Below are 18,075 nucleotides of genomic sequence, written 5' to 3'. Positions count from 1 at the left end.
CTTATAACGTGCTAACACGCTACGAGTGGCCAACCAAAGATTAACCCTGGGTTACATTTGATCAATTATAAACAGTGTATTGGCTGTTTCAGAATCTGAATACATGCAGCTTAAGATGGCCCGGTTTCCATCCTCTGTCACGACCTTTGACCCTCAGACGCCATTCTTCACGCTTGATCTTGTTTGGCTGTACAAGATTTTAAAAGCTTTCCAGAGAGCATATTTATATATGTTTTAGAAATGAATTACACAGAAAAATTTATATGTAAAAAATGCATTTCTGAAGATCAATTTTGAAAGCGTGCATGGATACTAAATGCAGTTCCTGCGTAAACTTTAAGAGCAATGTACTTTGGCCATGAAAGGCGTGACTGACTGAGACTTGCTCCAGAAGTAGCTGTTTGTACGCCTGCACTCTCTTCTTCTTTGTTATAGCACATCCTGGGGGGAGGGTCAGAACTTGTTGTGTGTTTTCCAGGCCACTGGAGGTCTATAAAAAAGGACCATTTTGGGTGCAAAACAAACAGAGCAGACAACAACAACGACAACGACATTAGCAACGACAGCAACAGCAAAACGCATGATAAATGAAGTCCTTTATTAAATGGCTGTATACTGGACATATGACCAACGCAAAGTAAAGTGAAATGAATATCTGGGCGGACGATTTACGTCCAGTCTAAACTGCATCGTTTCCCAGTTCATATGCTGCGTGTTTTACGTTATTACATCTTGCGAAAACAGCAGTAAGTCTTGTTGCCGACGTGCTTTTTTGTTCAGGGGGTAAAGGTCCAAAAAAGATGGACCCCAGCGACACTAGGACTGTCCATTATGGAAGTGTTCATACGCAAGGGGGCCAGAACTTGGCCAGGATCCAGAGAATATTTCTCCTGAACATCTATTCACAAATATGGGAATGTTTTTTTTTTTTTCTCTTTTCCTCTTCACAAAAGAAGATTGGTGAGTTCGGCTATCGGCAAATATGAACGGAAAAAGGCGTGCGCGTATTTGTTCAATCAGAGACTGAATGCATTCGTACGCATTCAGTCAGAAAACAACAGAATGCTCCTGTGTCACTGTATTTTTTGACAGTGCTAGCAACAAAGTTCTGAGAAGGTTTCCCCCAAATACGATAAATTTCTTCTCTGTGAAGCTTACTGCACTTTTGATACACAAGCTTGCGCACTAACGGTCATTCCATTAGGCCACCGACGTCTCCACAAGTCTCTCACTCAAGTAGAAATAAACCTTTAAGTGCATCTTGCGCGTACAGTATGTACTATACTTAAAATTCAAATTATATACATTTGAATGTCATCGTGCCCTTAAACATACACATTTCTCAAAATGATCCCTGTTCGTATATATATTATGTCATTCGAAATGAAAGGAAGTGGCTATAGCTTTCGTTCACCTTAAAAGCGTTTAACAAACAAGGCTTAGTGCGGTCGCAGACGAAACTGCACAAGACGAGGACGAATCCCCTCGAGTTTTGAGAGTGAATTAGCATGCGCTTATTCGGGACATTCAAAACTCACTCAAATGAGAATTGATGCTTGACCAGTGTGACAATCCAAAGCAAATGAAGACCAAGCTTCACAACAATATATCTGTTAACGGATATATAATGTATTGGCAAGGCTCATTGTTTTCAGTTTTTTTTTTTTTTTTTAAAACAACAAATTTATTGGTGTTTAATTTGAATATTTAGAAACGGGTTAAAATCGGTTGAAATAATGGCCTGATGCAAAAATCCAGGTGAAAATCGGATCATTAAAAATAACAATGCAAAGATCAGGGTGAAAGTTCAGTTTTAATTCCAAATATTGCAATCTTACTGCTTTTCATTGCAGCTTATAATCAGCAGCTTATTGATTTGATTACCTCGAAGCGTGTAGTTAGTTGCATATGTACGTATAAAGTCAAACAGGTCAAACGCAACAAGGAGCATTGCAGTAGCTGCAGTACGCTGGAAGGTACTCGGGAGTCGCTTGATTAACAAAGGGGATATAGTCTGTGTTCAATCTGATAAATATCACTGATGAGTCCTCTTAGTGGGCTTTCTGTGGAAACTCGCTTTCTGAAACGCAAGCTTCACGGAATTAGCAGCAGTAGCTACGGAGAGCGGGACTTGGGTGGGGCTTGACAAAGGGTCAATTCCGCCAAAAGGGAGCAGTTTTTTTTCTTAATATCACACAAACAGGAACAATGTTCTTTTGACGCACGGAAACAAAAAATCCGGGTGAAAATTGGTTTAAACCGATAAGCTCCGTTTCAAAATATATATTTAAAAAATCTGGATATTTTTCGGTGAAAATGTGTGTAAACTGAAAGCAATGAGCCTTAAGCGTGTGATGGCGCATTTTGTTTAAATTCAAACCAAAAGTAAAAGAACACTCCCATCCCACCGAGCTGCTGTGACATCAGCTTTGCTGTAGCCGTACGTAAGAGAAAAAATAAATAAACGTAGCTCTGTCGGTTTAAAAAAACCCTTTTTGCAGAAAGTCTCAACACCAGAACAGTTCAAGATTTGGAATCAGTGCAGGCGCCACGAGGGCCCCGATTCCGACATTCGCACTTTGAAGTCGTCCGCGGAAAAAAGTCGCGAAGCGGCCGCTGCTAGCAGTCGCTAGCGCCAGTGATTGCGGTACGCGACGAGGAAAAAAAAAAACAAAAGACCAGGGCCACTAGAGGTAGTCACGAAACAATAATATTCCTCGTAGAAAAAAAACAAGAACGATATCAGTTAAAGGTTTATCATTTCCTGTCCATTTTGGTGACGATTTGCTCGCAGAGACGACCCCACACCGCTGAAACTCTTCCAGGTTCAAACGCGGGGGGCGGTAAATTTGTAGTCCGGCAGGTTTCGACGACGAAAAGCGACTTCAGAAGAGTTCTTCTGGATCTGTTCACTCACTCACTAACAGCCTTTAGATTATTCGTTTTTTTAAATTTTTCTTATTCCTTTACGGTCCCGTAAAAAGTCAGCTGGGCAGGGCAGAGGTCAGAGGTCGCCCGTCCGTCTCAGACGGCGGTGTGGTCCGGCCACGCCTCCCCCCCCCCAAAACCACAGCTGGCGCACGCTGCCCATCGCCCTGCGAGGGCCGAGAGGAGGAAGCCCCGCCCCTCTCGCGCCAAGCCCCGCCCCTCTTCGGTCGGTGTCGCGCCACCCCCCCCCCCCCCCAAGGAAAGAAAGGGAATGAGTCTGGGCGCTCAGTCCTGGTAGTCCGTGGCAAAGTCGGAGAGAAGTTCTTAGACGAGAAAAACCAAAGCGTGTCCTTCATTTCACAGAACGGTAAGAAATGAGCTGCTTTTTTTTTCTTTTTCTTGTATGTGAAGGGAGCTTCAATACAGTGACCTGAGAGAGAGAGAAAAGAGAGGGAGAGATTAAGACTAAAGTTACGCATTAGAAATTTTGATAAAAAGAAAGCATCCCACCACACAGCTGTGTGGTCACCACAGCCAATCCAGGAGGAGTACACAAGCACTCTCCAGCTGCTTCTTTTCACACCACTGCCCACAAGCCAGCAGTTTATCAGTTTTTGGCAAAAAAAATGGTCAAATTCAGAAACCAGACAGTCATTAATTAAAATAAAAAAAAAAGACTATTTATCTCTGGCTTGGAAACACTTGAGTGACACTTATCAAATGGCACTTATTATCAATCGTCTAGCTTTATGAAATGGCAATCAAATGCTGTACTTTAATTGGCCACCAAGGCAGGTAATGTGCCACTCACGTCACTGCGTTTGTGGCCTCTAAACAGAAGCCGTAAATGCCGCGCGCACGCAAAAAGATTAAAATGCGCATCAATAAAACCTCACAATTAAAATATGACAAAACAGTGTCGCGCATTTGAATCTTTTTTGGTGTGCGTAGCACTCCTGTCAAACCCGGGCCCTGGCGATATCGTGCCCAGCCAGACACAGTGCGGTGCCTTATCTGACCCGCTGGCCCGTATTTGTTTGTTTGCGCGGTGCCGGTAAAAATTCAAAATGTGTTTTTTTCCTCACCGAATTTCTCGCAGCGGGGGAGATTAAATCGCATTCACGGCGTTCAACCTGTTCCTGCGAAGACAGAAGACGTTCGCGGGTGACCAGAACAATTCACGGAATGCAGAAGGCGGAACAAAAACGAACAAAGGAAAGTATCAAATGTCAATCGTAGCGCGATAAGCAATCCCACATATACTCAAAGGAAATGCTGGCATCCGCACGGCATCCATTATCCATTATCCACGTCTTTATGCGATTACGTTAATACTTATGCGTTAAGGTTCGGCGAGGACGTAAAACCGGACTGACTTTTCCGATGTTCCGTGATTCGAGGGGGGCCTGTTCTCCTCCGCCGCCAGGAACAAGCGTCCGCTCTCGGCGTTTCTCTCCGGGCCGCGTCGTCTTCTTCCTCTTACCTGGCGAAAGGAAAAGCGGAGACATTCTTTCAGCGCCCGACCGCGCGACACGACAAGGAAACGATTAACCTCACCGCAAAAGCGCATTCTACGGATAACAAAAAGCAGAATCTGTCATCGGCTGTTGGTAACGAAATGGAGGTCAAATATTTGCATCGACCACGTTGTGTCGTGGTATTACATTTTTTTGTGAATCCTCGACGTCACGACTTTGACAAAGAATGCTTTGCTGTCAGATTGAACCTGAGATTAAAATCTGGTGCCGCCGGTGCATTGTGGGATAGCGCCCCCCCCCCCCCCCCCGAATCCAATCCTTACCATCCAAATTAACAAACAGATGTTCGCAGCTACTGACACGAGGAACAGGGACAGCAGGCTCTTCTGAGCTTCTTCCGGAAGGTACTGCCGTTCCACTCCTGTAAAAGAGTAAAAAAAAGACAAACGACTATCACTGAGTTGTCATTACATGACACCACATTACATTGATTAGGCAGACGCTTTTATCCAAAGCGATGCACAATGAGAGCATACCGAAGGCCATTGGAACAACTGCAAAACACAGGTTCAATAAGGTACAAGACTCATTATGTAACAGTTATCCATAGCCATGAACACAGGAAGTCCAGTTCACACAGTAGGCATAGGCTAGGTCAGACTTAAATCGCAGACACCGAGTGACTGAACACAACTATGTTCTCTAACAAGCAAAAACAGCTGAAACAAAATGAAGAAATGATAGGCTTATCTGACACAGTGCTCAATAGATGCACACAGAATGCGTCAATGAAGATCCATTTTTACAGTAAGCGAATGGGGCTTAGTCATGTGATCATGTCAGGTGACTGACATAGCCTACAGTGGGGTTCCCGCTTTACGACAACAGGGGTCCCAACCGCTTTGGATCCAGGTGCACCCGCCCAGGCATCGCGGGGACCCCAATCACACATTAAAAAGCGCTATTTGTTCAACAAAAAGGGTTTTTATATTTTCAAATATTTCCCCAAATCTACATATAGTCATTGCAAATCAAGTCTGACCAGGGGGATCCCCAACAGTGCCTTCAAGGACCCCCAAGGGGCTGCAGGGTTTCACACAATTACGCTCTAAAAATGGAATCTCTTGAACTGAGCTACAGGTCTGTATTCAGGAGGACGTTGCCAAAATGCTTTGGTTAGGGTTCCCTTGAAAAGCTTTTATTTCAGTGGAGATCACCTAGATAAAGAAAGGCTACCTTTTGTATAACTGAATGATTATTCACAGTCTACTTATACAGCTGTATGATTATTAAAAAAGCAGTTCAGCTTTAGCACATTGGTCAAGGCAGTGCCCCAGCCGAGAATCAAACCTGCAACCTCTTAGTCGCCCAGTTCCCCATCTGTTGTGTAGCACCACTCCTAGTTACAGGTGAATTGAATGCTACTCGAAACATTTTGTGCAATATTGTGCCATTAAGGTGGAGCGGACAGTTTTTATGTCCTGCTCACCGCACAATACCGCCATTCAGTCGCTCTGAATCACACCGCCATTATTTCGGCGTGAGGTAGAACAAGTGCCGTCAAGACTCAGCGACGGTTTGGCCGGGAGACCAAACGCTGGCATCTCGCCTTAAATTCATTTCTCCTGAAATCGCACGGTTAAGTGCACGTCTTTTTCTTTCCAAGTTCACCTCGGTGACGGCTGGCCTCTCCAAACACACACACACAAAAAAACTTGCATTTTAATCATTCAATCGTGTGCCAAAGGACAAGTGCTGATTGGCTCCAGGCCCTTCGTCTTTAAAAGGGACCTTTTTTTAAAATCGTCCACTTAGGACACGGAAGAAGCGGAAAGCCCTGAGATCACACGACAATTTTTAAATGCTCACATCTGCGACATCACAGCGTTGTTGGACGTGACGTGCGGCATAACCGATGTGTTTCTAACGAGCGGAGAGGACGGCGTTCTTTCAGCGATACGCCCTCGTGACACGAGCTCATAAATGCAGCTCTCAACATGGTCATAAAAACAAAACAAAACAAAAAAAACACCCCCCAGACACAGGGTTGGGAGACACCAAGCGCTCATATATTATTCATAGCACATGGTGTTCAAAGAGGGCTGCACGTCGAGTGATGTCGGGATGCAGTGTTCGGGTAATGTCAGACTCAGACATAACATCTGTTGTGTAATGTATGCTTTTTTTTTTTTTTTTTGGCCGTTTAAGAGAATGTAAACTGAATCACTGTGATGCGGCATGGTGGGCTGCAGCAGCCCTAGCTGGCTAGTGTGGGCTAGCTCTGCCTACTTCCTGAATTCCTCCTTGGGGAACAAATCTCATTTTTGGCACCTGCACATGGACCAAATATTATTATTATTATTATCACCATAAAGTCTTCTATATTCTCCTAAGACCTGGCAGAAAAAAAGTACCTTCATTTTTTTTTCACATAATGCAAGTATCTTGCATGTTGCAGAGAAAATATTTGAAAAATATTATTATAATTTTTTTTTAAATTGAATGTCCCCTTGTAGTTTGTTTGAGCATAGCAGGACATACAGTGAGAGTAATGCCAGAGACTCATGTCCCCCACAGGGGACAAATACGAGTTTTCCAGGCCTCCCAGTGAAAAGCGCGCGGGTCTCAGGAGGACGGCGACGGCGACGGCGTCCCGCCTTCAGGTGGGAGGAAACATTCCGCTTCCCGAGGAGAGATCGGTCGTGTCGGCAAACGGTCGACCGTTTTCAGTGTTCACAGTTTTTTTTTTTTTCTCCTCCTCGGTCGCTTTGATACATAAAACTATAATAAGGCCCTCAAAAAAGAGGAACAGTTGGAACGCGGCGCGGCGACCGCAGTCCCCGGGCGGCGAGCCGCTCCGATGTCAGATGTCATGAGAACATCCTAAAAAAAAAAAAAAGAAAAGAAAAAAGGATCGGCCGCCAAAGCGACTAAATCATCGCCAACTGTTGACTTCCCGAGCCAAGCATAATAGCATGGAATGTGTTTGTGCCGAACGTACTGCAACCGAATGCAGAGTCCTGTTGGGGGGGGGCGGGGGGGGGGCGGAGCTAACGTAATGATTGACTAAACGCGGAATCGATTAAATTGCGATCGAGTTGCACGCGGAATCGACTAAATGCAATCGAATTAAATGTTGCAGCGAATGAAACGCGCTTAAATTCAATACCGAAGTGTTAATATATGTAATTTGTTTTTTTGTGTACTTGTGCCCGATCAACCCTGGTGTAGATTTGCAACAGGGCAGGATAAAAAACGATTTTTGGACGCAAATCCGCCAAAAAAAAAAAGCAGATCGTCGGTTTTCTGGAATATCAAACAAACTGTTTGTCGCGCGAAGACATTTTTTTGCGGAAGCATCTGGAGTTCTGCAAATGTCCCCACACGTTTTGTGGCCGAATCTGGATTGTGTCGCGGCAGTGGGGGAAAACAAAAACAAAACAAAACCATAGAACAATGTTTGTTTTGAGAAATCCACTGTAGGATCATTAGATTAACTGCCTGGTTCGGCAAATTAGAAAATGTCTTATTCGGAACGTGTACCGCTTTCATCTGGCACGGCAGAACGTTCAGCGCTAAATCAAGTCTCACAGGGTACACGCGGTCCTCACTGAGCTCGTACGTGCTCGGTCAGAGTTGAATTAACTAAACTTTTTATTACCGCGTACGCTCTACGCGCCCAGCCCAAAACACAAGATGTTCTCGCAGTGTTGCTGCCACGCGGCGGCTAAATCGTCTGACGGAACATTCCGGCGAGGAATTGCGAGGACGTTTTGCGCTATCTGGGACGTTCGCTGGCACTTCTGCACGTTCTGCAGTTCAGCCCGGGGGTGCAACTGCGCCTCTCGAAACTCGGAGGCACGGCTTTTCCTTTATCGGTTCTCCTCCGCTCTTTTGGCACGAGCCCCATTGGTGCGCAGCCCCTAATCTAAACAGGTGTTTCACAAACTCGGTCCGGGGGGACCCCTTTTGAGCGTGCTGGGTTCTGTTCCAAGCACAACTGCAATCTCCAAAATGGACAAGCTGTTCATTTTTCTTAATTTGGGCTCTTTCCCTGTTCATTTTTCCGATTGCTTAACCTCTAGCTGTACACCACCACGTTAGATAAATGCATCAGAAGATAGCCCTGCGTGCCATGAAAAATAAAAGTCCAATTATTCACGTTGGGCCTCATTCACAAAACGTTGCTTGCTTTTGCTCTTAAAAATGTTCCTACGAAAAAACAATATGGGATTCGTGACGCACGTGCAGACCTTTGTTTTTGTGCATATGCCAGGTGTGTGAGGTGATGAATGCAGGCTGTTTGTAAATTTTATGCGAAATCCTGTTCATGTGATTAGCATAAGGAAACAGCCATGAACAAATACAGATAATTTTAAAAATGCCAAAATGTTCCTGGAAACGGTCTTTGACGCAGTTTACGTTCAAATGTTGATCGTACGCGTTTCGTGAACGAGGCCCATTGTGTTTACAGTGCCATATTGCAAATGATTACATAAAAATATGTTAAGAAAAACATTTTCACTGCTCAAAGTAAAGACTGATACTCCCAACTGGTCAAAATGTGGACACATCCCCCCCCCCCCCGCCCCCCTTAACCTTTTGGAAGAAAATGATGAATCCAAAAACAAAGCAAGTCATAATGAGCCAAGCCTGCATTGTGATAATAAGATTAAGAGAAGAAAAATTCTGACAGTACTTTAAAACATGACCAACAACCTTAATTGAGCAAGAGACTGGCTGTAGCACAAACGAGCGCGCACACGGGGTCCCCAAGAACCGAGTTGGAGAACCACCGCCCTAAAAATGACCCATGAGCGAATACAGCGCTGGCTCCAGAGCTCCGGCGCTCTCTCCGGGATCGGCCTGCCGCCTACTCCAAAAAACTCTGTAACGATTCACCCTTCAGCCCTTCGCTCAGAGCGCCCACGCAGGGGCGAGAGCTCCACCCCCCCCGAGGCTCGCCGCCTGGCACCAGATTACCCAAATGCAACACGGACCGAGGAAGCGAAGCGGCTTTCGCATGTTTGCCAAACCCAGCCGACCGAAAAGAGCAGAGTGATTCACCTCAACCGCCCCCTTTGCTGGGAAAGTTCAAAAAAAAAAAAAAAAAAAAAAAAAAAAAAAGACATATCACAGCATATCACAGCTTCGAGTTTTCCCGATTGAATAACGTCATGTGCCCACGGCATCATTAACATCGCTAAAGCCTAAGTGCTAATTATGCTAACTATGGTAGCCTAACAAACAAAGAACAAATTCTGAACACTTCCGTGAAAAAGGTCATTTAAAGAAACGGTAAAGCGTTGAGATAATATAAGAGCCTGCACTCGTTTATGAGATAGTAGCGGTGAACCTGCCAAACTGCGAGTGGAACACAAACGGCCTTGTTGACATGCCCTTGGACAGAGCTCTTATATTATCCAGGTTCCACGGCTATGAATTGTCAGGCCCTGGACGAAAATATATCGGGAGGGGCCAAATGCAATATATTTTGTAGCAAATTAAAAAATCGTTACGCCCCATATCCTGGGCCTCGGGCCTGGGACTCGGACAAAGTGTCCCAGTGAACCCCCCCCCCCCCCCTCCAATCTGTGGCACTGCCATTGGAGAGTTACTGGTGTCTTGTGTAGCAGCGACAGACGTGTAATTTGAACCAGCGAAGCGAAGTCTCTCCCAGCGAGCACAAAAGAGGTCTGGCCGTCGCCTATCCTCTTCGAAGAGGCTTGGCTCTCTGTAAGCCTGTGCCGAGGATTACCCAGAATCCTCTCTGACACGTCCTTCTCTCGGCGGAGAAAACAGGTTTGCCCGAAATGCCGTTCTTTCCAGGAAAAAACGCCACGCGCGCGTCCGACAGTCAGCTTCGGCTTTTTGCACGGGGCGAAAACCGCCACCGTGCAAAAACACCCGATTTCATTCGCCCGATCCAACGGCATGAATAGACACAGGCCTACCGCGTGAGAACTTCCCCCCCTGGCCCGCACGGGGGGGAAAAAAAGCAGCTTCGGAAGGGAAACCATTTAACGCGTCGGCAGTTGATGTTTTGTCACGCTGTGCGGTCGCGAAAACAACAAAGCCTCCCGCTGCTCCGGACGTCTCCACGCGCAGACACCAGGAAGTGGGCCAGACCCGTCACGCCTCACTCCCCTTCCCCCCCTGTCCAGCCACCGTGTCTCGACCTGCCCCGACCTGCCCTCCTTCCCCCCAACCCCCCCCCCCCCCCCCCCCCCCACCCCCACCCACAACCCCCTTCGGTGAACTGGAGGGAAACGAACCTGCCGACAGACAGGTGCAGCCGGGGTGGCGATCTGCCCATCGGTCTGTGCGGCAGGTGCGCCCGCATTCCAGAGGAAGGGCTTTGCACCAGGAAAGTGCGGCTCGCCGCTCTGCGCAGCCACACGCGCTCACCTCACCACACACCCGCACAAAGCTTCCCCGCCCCCACTCATTTTTATTTGTGTGTGTGTGTGAGAGTAGTACGTGTATGGGTGTGTTTGTAGTGCATGCGTGGGTGTTTGAGTGTGTGTGTGTGTGTGTGCGCGCGCATGTTTGTGTGTGTGCGTGCCTATGTGTGTGTGTGTGTGTGTGTGTATGTGCGCACTTGTTTGTGTGTGTGCGCATGTTTGTGTGTGTGCATGAGTGTTTGTCTGCGTGTGTTTGAATGTGTGTGTGTTAGTGTGTATGTGCGTGTGTTTGCGCGTGTGTGTGCACACGTGTTTGTGTGTGTGTGTGTGTGTGTGCGCGTGTTTGTGCGTGCCTGTGTGTGTGCGCATGTTTGTGTGTGTGTGTGAGTGTTTGTCTGCGTGTGTTTGAATGTGTGTTAGTGTGTATGTGCGTGTGTTTGCGCATGTGTGTGTGTGTGTGTGCACACGTGTTTGTGTGTGTGTGTGTGTGTGTGTGTGTGCGTGTTTGTGTGTGTGTGTGTGTGTGTTTGTGTGTGTGTGTGTGTGCGTGTTTGTGTGTGTGTGTGTGTGTGTTTGTGTGTGAGTGTTTGTCTGCGTGTGTTTGAATGTGTGTGTGTGTGTGTGTGTGTGCACGTGTTTGTGTGTGTGTGTGTGTGTGTTTGTGTGTGTGTGTGTGTGTGTGTGCGTGTACTTACTTGTCTGGCAGTCTGACGCTGGCAAACAGTCAGCCACTTTCACCGGGGAGGTGGTGGAAGGTCCTACAAGGAAAGGGCGGAGCCTTAGAGTGGCACGCTGAAACAGGCGCTGCAGCGTGGGAACTTTTAAAAAGCTCCTTGACCTCACGCACAAAGACCCATGGGAGGGGGGGGGGGGGGGGCGTTACTGCCACTGTAAGAGATATGAGGGAGAGCCTTAATCCCCCCCGTCTATTCACCGGCCGCACGGAGGGGATATCCTGTGTCTGTCCCAGCTCTCCATCCTCACTATGAGCGTGTACGGAGTTTTAGCGTACGGCTAACTGCTAACGTCCTGCTATCTGTCCTCATTATGAGTGCATGTGGAGTTTTAGCGTACGGCTAACTGCTAACGTCCAGCTATCTGTCCTCATTATGACTGCACGCAGAGTTTAGCCTACTGCTAACATCCAGCTATCTATCCTCTGTAATATTGTGTGTGGATTCAAACCCATTGCTAATGTCCAGCTATCTGTCCTCCTTACGAGTACATGTGTATTTTAGCCGCCTGCTAACATCCAGCTTCGGATTTCCTGTGCTCCTTAAAATAACCTTCCAGTTGTGTGTATTTATAGCCTTGCATCTGCGTGTGATCTGTGTTTCCATTGTGCATGTACACAATGGCTGGGACAGAATGCGTCCTTAACGCTGACAGTTCAAAGCAAGGATAATTACCAGGGTAAACATTTATCACCTTGGAATTCTCAGAGACACCTATGCTGCTGTTTATAGGCACTGCACTGCAACCACTTTAAACATGTTAAAGTATTTGTATGATTAGCGTTTTCTCGTTGCTGTTTTTTAAGTGAATATGCATTTGAAAGAGCTACTTTCTGGGTTCTGTACGGAGAAGCAAACAAGTATTTGTATAATTTCCTTTTTTTTGTTGTTGTTTTTTTTATGAGTTACCGTGCCAGAATATATATTTGTATACGCATTGCAGCGGCAGTGTAGTATAATGGGTAAGGAGTTGGTCGTGTAACTGAAAGGTTTTAGGTTCGAGTTCCCGCTAGGACACTGCTGTTGTACCCCCTTGGGCAAGGTACTTAACCTGCATTGCTTCAGTATTATATCCAGCTGAATAAATGGATGCAATGTAGATGCTATGTGAAAAGTTGTGCAAGTCGCTCTGGATAAGAGCGTCTGCTAAATGCCTGTAATGTAATGTAAAGTAATGCATTGAGAGAGCTCATTTCTGGGTTTAGTATAGGAAAGGCTAATATTATAGAGCCAAAGTGAGCAACTGGGTATCTCATGGGAATATTGAATGTGTGACAAAACAGGGTGAGGAACGCTGAACAAGTGACCCTTTCGCGCTCACCTTCCGTGGGGAGCTGGGTGGGCGCGGCGGGCGCGGTCGTCGCGCAGGGGGCCGACTCGCACTCCTCGCCCTCCTCGCCCTCCTCCTTCGATTCGGCGACGCTCAGGAAGTCCCGGACGTAGTCGAAGAAGTCCTCCGTCGGCCACTCCTCCCTCCTGTAGTGGCACTTGAAGTCCTCCATCGTGGTCTCCTGCGTGGGGGGACGCAAAGGGAGACGAGAGAAGGGGGCGCGAGGGTCAGCGCTTTCCAGGGTTTTGTTTCGCGACACCGCGGGCGAGAGCTAAAAGACGCGAGGGGGGGGGGGGGGGGGGACCCACCATGGTGGCGCGCATGTGAAAGCGCACGTTCTGGAGCCTAACGACGAAGATGCTGATGTTGTTCCGGTTGGAGGAGGCGTTTCCGAACGTGGCCGCCAGGGCCTTCAAGCTCTCCTCCAGGGGAAACGTGTTGAGTTCCACCCAGCACATCCCGCTCTGAAACGCAAGAAGAAGAAGAAGAAGACCGCTAAGCGTTATTACACCAGCTAAATGGTAAATGGACTGCATTTTTATATAGCGCTTTTATCCAAAGCGCTTTACAATTGATGCCTCTCATTCACACACACACTCACACATCAACGGTGAAAGGCTGCCGTGCAAGGCACCAATCAGCTCGTTGGGAGCCATTAGGGGGTTAGGCGTCTTGCTCGGGGACACTTCGACACGCCCCAGGGCAGGGGGATCGAACCGGCAACCCTCCGACTGCCAGACAAACCGCTCTTACCTCCTGAGCCGTGTCGCCCCACTCAACCAGCTGTTGGAACGGAGCCACCATGTAAATCCCTTAACCCACAACCGGATCAGTTATAAGGCGGGCATAATACAGGCAACCACGTGCTCGGCTTTAAGCATGATCCCCGTTCTAAGATTATGCAGCTCAGTCTCTCATTGTTTGGAGTGAGGAAAGTGCTCAACCTACCATGTTTCTGGGAACGAAGCGCACTGGGATCTTGTAATTTTTCGGTATATTCTGTTTCTGCCATAAAAGAACAAAAAAAAAAAACAGCACGTGAATAACTCGTGTTAATTTCCTGGCGAAGGTTGTCATCTCTGGCCAGCTCTTGCAGTGCATGATGGGTAAATTCCGTAAAGCCGTAAAGCTTTAATCCATTTCTTTTTTATTACACGCGCACAATCTTTATTTTCTACGTGCAGAAAAAAGTGAAAATATGACTGATATGAAATAGAAGGATCGACTGAAGAACTTCCAAGCACGGAGGAACTCGAGATTGAATCATAAATTCTGTACAGAAACGCGGGCTGTTCCCAAACATCTCAATCCCACCGATTCTGGCTTCTTCGTCCTGGGATAAACATTAACAGGCCTTTCTGCAAGTCTAACGCCAATACATCCTCTGTACATCGTCACAGACTTTCGTCAGGTTTGGCTCCAGAAGGTAATATTTTCGGGAAACCTCACGCCCCGAAATAAATGCCTTACCAGCAAGGAGATTCTTTCCTCATCGTCGATTCTTTGACTTCCAGTCCCTCGTGAACATGCAGCAAACGTGGTATAGAGTAAGATGCCGACACAAGCTGTTATCCAAATCTGAAAAAGCAGAGCAGACAGAAAGAGCAGGGTCGATGAGAGAACGTGCGGTCGTCCACACAGTCTTTCCCGGGTAACACGCACGCGGCTCGGGGTTTTCCTCGACGGTCAGTTCGGTTAGGCGGAAGGAAGGACCTCACAAACCACCGGCAGCGAGAAAAACGGGCACGTCCAGACGCTGCTCAAAGCCGCCTGAGAAAGGCGGACAGAATCCACGGGCGAATCTTCGCCGCCGCTGCGATCTGCAGCAGTGGCCAAGCCACAAAACCCAAATGTCGCGCGACATTTTCCAGCGTGGTCTTGCGGGTGGCCACAGCTAAAACGACAGATTGTCCCTGGAACGAATGCGCTAATAAATTCCATTAAAATATTATTCATTTTTACATAATTAAATATAATTATTTATATAAACGTGCGTACATTCCCGGAACAATCCGGAATAATTTCTTCTCAGTCTCGTCGCTGTTACGTGTTTTCTCCTTGTCTGATTATTAAGCTCTGTGGCTATAAACGTTCGCAGTTTATCTAGGCGCTGTATGCTTAATGCAATCTAGTCCGATTCTGTGTAATCACCAGTCTCTGTTACAACGTATTCAGTCCTTCGTTGGAATAAAAGTCCCTCTGGAGGGATTCCAATCATTTCTGCAGTGGCGTTCCTTCACCCTGGCACGGCGCTTCCAGCTGAGCGACAGGTCCTTCTGCGTTCCCGCAGTCTCTCGAAGATCATCAGTGGCGATAAGACGCAAACTCGATGCACTTTATCTGCAAACCCTCTACGCTTTCTAAAGATCATCCACAGTGAAGAGATGCAAACTCGATGCACTTTATCTGCAAACCCTCTACACTTTCTAAAGATCATCAGCAGCGATAAGATGCAAACTCGATACACTTTGTCTGCAAACCCTCTACGCTTTCTAAAGATCATCTACAGTCATAAGATGCAAACTCGATACACTTTGTCTGCAAACCCTCTACACTTTCTGAAGATCATCTACAGTCATAAGATGCAAACTCGATGCACTTTATCTGCAAACCCTCTACGCTTTCTAAAGATCATCTACAGTCATAAGATGCAAACTCGATGCACTTTATCTGCAAACCCTCTACGCTTTCTAAAGATCATCTACAGTCATAAGATGCAAACTCGATGCACTTTATCTGCAAACCCTCTACGCTTTCTAAAGATCATCCACAGTGAAGAGATGCAAACTCGATGCACTTTATCTGCAAACCCTCTACGCTTTCTAAAGATCATCCACAGTGAAGAGATGCAAACTCGACGCACTTTATCTGCAAACCCTCTACACTTTCTAAAGATCATCCACAGTGAAGAGATGCAAACTCGATGCACTTTATCTGCAAACCCTCTACGCTTTCTAAAGATCATCCACAGTGAAGAGATGCAAACTCGATGCACTTTATCCGCAAACCCTCTACGCTTTCTAAAGATCATCCACAGCGAAGAGATGCAAACTCTACAAACTCTCTGCGCTTTTCAAAGATCATCAACGACCACATGATGCAAACTCACTTTGCATACAAAGCCGCTACACTTTTTCCAAGATCATCAACGGCAACAAGATTCGTCGTCAAACTGCACTTTGCGAATATCATCGACAGCGATAAGGCGCTACCTGCGTGCGCTTTACCTGTGAACTCTGTGCCCTTGGCGCTTTGCCACGCCCAGTGAACCGTCAATCAAAGGAACCGCTTACACAGTAAACACATTCCAGAGCCAGGACCATTATGTCTGCCAAGAGTCGAATTGACACTGTTATAGTTGAACTAACACTGGACATTTTCACTGCGTAGCATTGTAAAAAAAAAAAAAATTCCAGAAGCTACGACAGGAAGTTCTCTCAGAGCAGGGGGAGGGGGGGGGGGGGGGGAGTGTATATCTTCCGTAATGACTGTCGCTGTAACCTCTCCCCCCCCCCCCCCCCCCCCCCCCAGGCTTTCGGCTTTTCAGTCCCTTATCGCCCGTCGCCGCACGCAGAGAACAGGAGCCATCGCGGTGTACCCGTCAGAGGGCACGCGTCTCCACGGCAGCCCGGAGAGCGGGTGGGGCGCTGGCGGGGGTGATGGGGAGGGAGAGAGAGAGAGAGAGAGAGAGAGAGAGAGAGAGAGAGAGGGAGGGAGGGGGAGAGAGAGAGAGAAAGAGAGAGAGAGGCTTGCCAAATGAAGGAGCGGAGGTCTCAAATTAGAGCCAACTCCTCTCCTCCTGGAAGCCAAAAAGAAGCACAAAAAAACGTTTCTTAGTTTAGGGCGGCCGGGCGTGGCGGACGGGAGCGTTGGCGGACGGGAGCGCAGAGCCGGTGGAGGGTACGAGTCTAGGGCCCGTACGGCGCCCCCCCCCCCCCTCAGGAGTCCCGTCCCAAATCTGCCACGGGACCTCGCATTTCTCGTAGTTTAGATTTTTTCGGAAGCCTGTGACAGTACGGTCTCTTCCGTGTTCGGTCCCGTCTGGGGCAGCAGGGCCCGCCCACATTCTGTCCACGCCTCACCGCTTTCTCCCATTTCGCAGAATTCGCTAATTGTGGGCTTAGCTGACACTGGCTCTCTGGCACTGAAACGTGTGTAATTATAATTATCTCCTTATTCAAGCCATTTAAGCCATAATTAAATTCTAAGTTCTAAAAATTAATCTTCACTTGCTCACAAATGACATTCAATTACTTTTTTTCCACTATAGCTAGTTGTTAGTATGCATTTGGTTATTTTAAAGTAATTATCCTTTCACGGAGTATTTCAATCTGTATTCATCTGTAGTGTTTAATGGACTTTAACGGATTTCATTGCAGTTCGTGCAGTTTGTTGGTTTCATTTGCACCTGCCCCTGAGATGCTGTTGTTACTGCCTGACCAGCAGGACCAAGAGCCAGTATGACGATGAAACATCCAAGGTCATCAAGCTACGAATGAGTTGAGCAAGCTATATCAGGCGATACACAGAATATCTGTTTATTAGTATGCGCTAGGCATGACAGCGTGCACACGTTTCGATCTAAACAGAAACAGATGATCAGTGGCTAGCTATAGCTACTCACACTGCACTGTACTGTTTCAATAGACTGCAGTATGTTTCACACTGATAATTTGGTCTTCGCTGGGCTTAAAACTAGGCACAGAAAACTATGGCACTTTATTGGAAATGACACTTCACCTAAAATGTGTGATCCTTAATTATCCTTAAACTCAACGATCTGCGTAAAGCAAGATGTCTCTCGATCGGATTGCGAGTGGCCTTAATGTGGCAAAGAGCGTTTGACTGAATCCAGAGGGTCTCTTTCAAACACTGCGAACAACAGAGATACACACACACACACACACACACTCACACACACAAAGTATACAATGACTGTGTTGAGCTTTTCAGTGTGATGAACACAAACTTGTAGTTAATCACAAAGGCAGACTTGATATCAGGCAGCGCCTGAATATGTTTTTTTGGTCTGAACGCTTCTGTCTGGAGACCAGACCATGCAGCACGCTGGCATCGCTAAACCCGTCTCCTAGACTACCAGCGTAAAGAAACGTCTGCACACATCGTCTGGTCGGTAACGGCCGTGGTCCTAATGACAAGACCCGAGTATTTTCAAACGTGTTTCTTACTTTGTTGCCCCC

General features: G+C 47.1%; 1 protein-coding gene across 2 annotated transcripts in view; it reads right to left on the bottom strand.

Annotated features, from left to right (window-relative positions):
* Positions 1-3,182: 3,182 nt before the first annotated feature.
* Positions 3,183-18,075, bottom strand: part of LOC118218708 (kit ligand-like) — a 30,906-nt gene continuing 16,013 nt past the window's right edge. For both annotated transcript variants that reach the window (XM_035401328.1, XM_035401329.1), the window contains exons 2-10: positions 14,345-14,452; positions 13,823-13,879; positions 13,183-13,338; positions 12,866-13,055; positions 11,506-11,568; positions 4,730-4,827; positions 4,305-4,411; positions 4,014-4,067; positions 3,183-3,358 (exon numbers count right to left, since the gene is read on the bottom strand). In XM_035401328.1, the coding sequence (XP_035257219.1) occupies positions 4,037-4,067; positions 4,305-4,411; positions 4,730-4,827; positions 11,506-11,568; positions 12,866-13,055; positions 13,183-13,338; positions 13,823-13,879; positions 14,345-14,452 (810 nt within the window). In that variant the 3' untranslated portion in view covers positions 3,183-3,358; positions 4,014-4,036. The remainder of the gene's footprint in view (positions 3,359-4,013; positions 4,068-4,304; positions 4,412-4,729; positions 4,828-11,505; positions 11,569-12,865; positions 13,056-13,182; positions 13,339-13,822; positions 13,880-14,344; positions 14,453-18,075) is intronic.

The sequence above is a fragment of the Anguilla anguilla genome, chromosome 19, assembly GCF_013347855.1.
Source record: "Anguilla anguilla isolate fAngAng1 chromosome 19, fAngAng1.pri, whole genome shotgun sequence".
Taxonomy (NCBI): Eukaryota; Metazoa; Chordata; class Actinopteri; order Anguilliformes; family Anguillidae; genus Anguilla; species Anguilla anguilla.
Note: the sequence above shows the minus strand (reverse complement) of the source record. Positions and strands in the feature narration are given on the sequence as shown.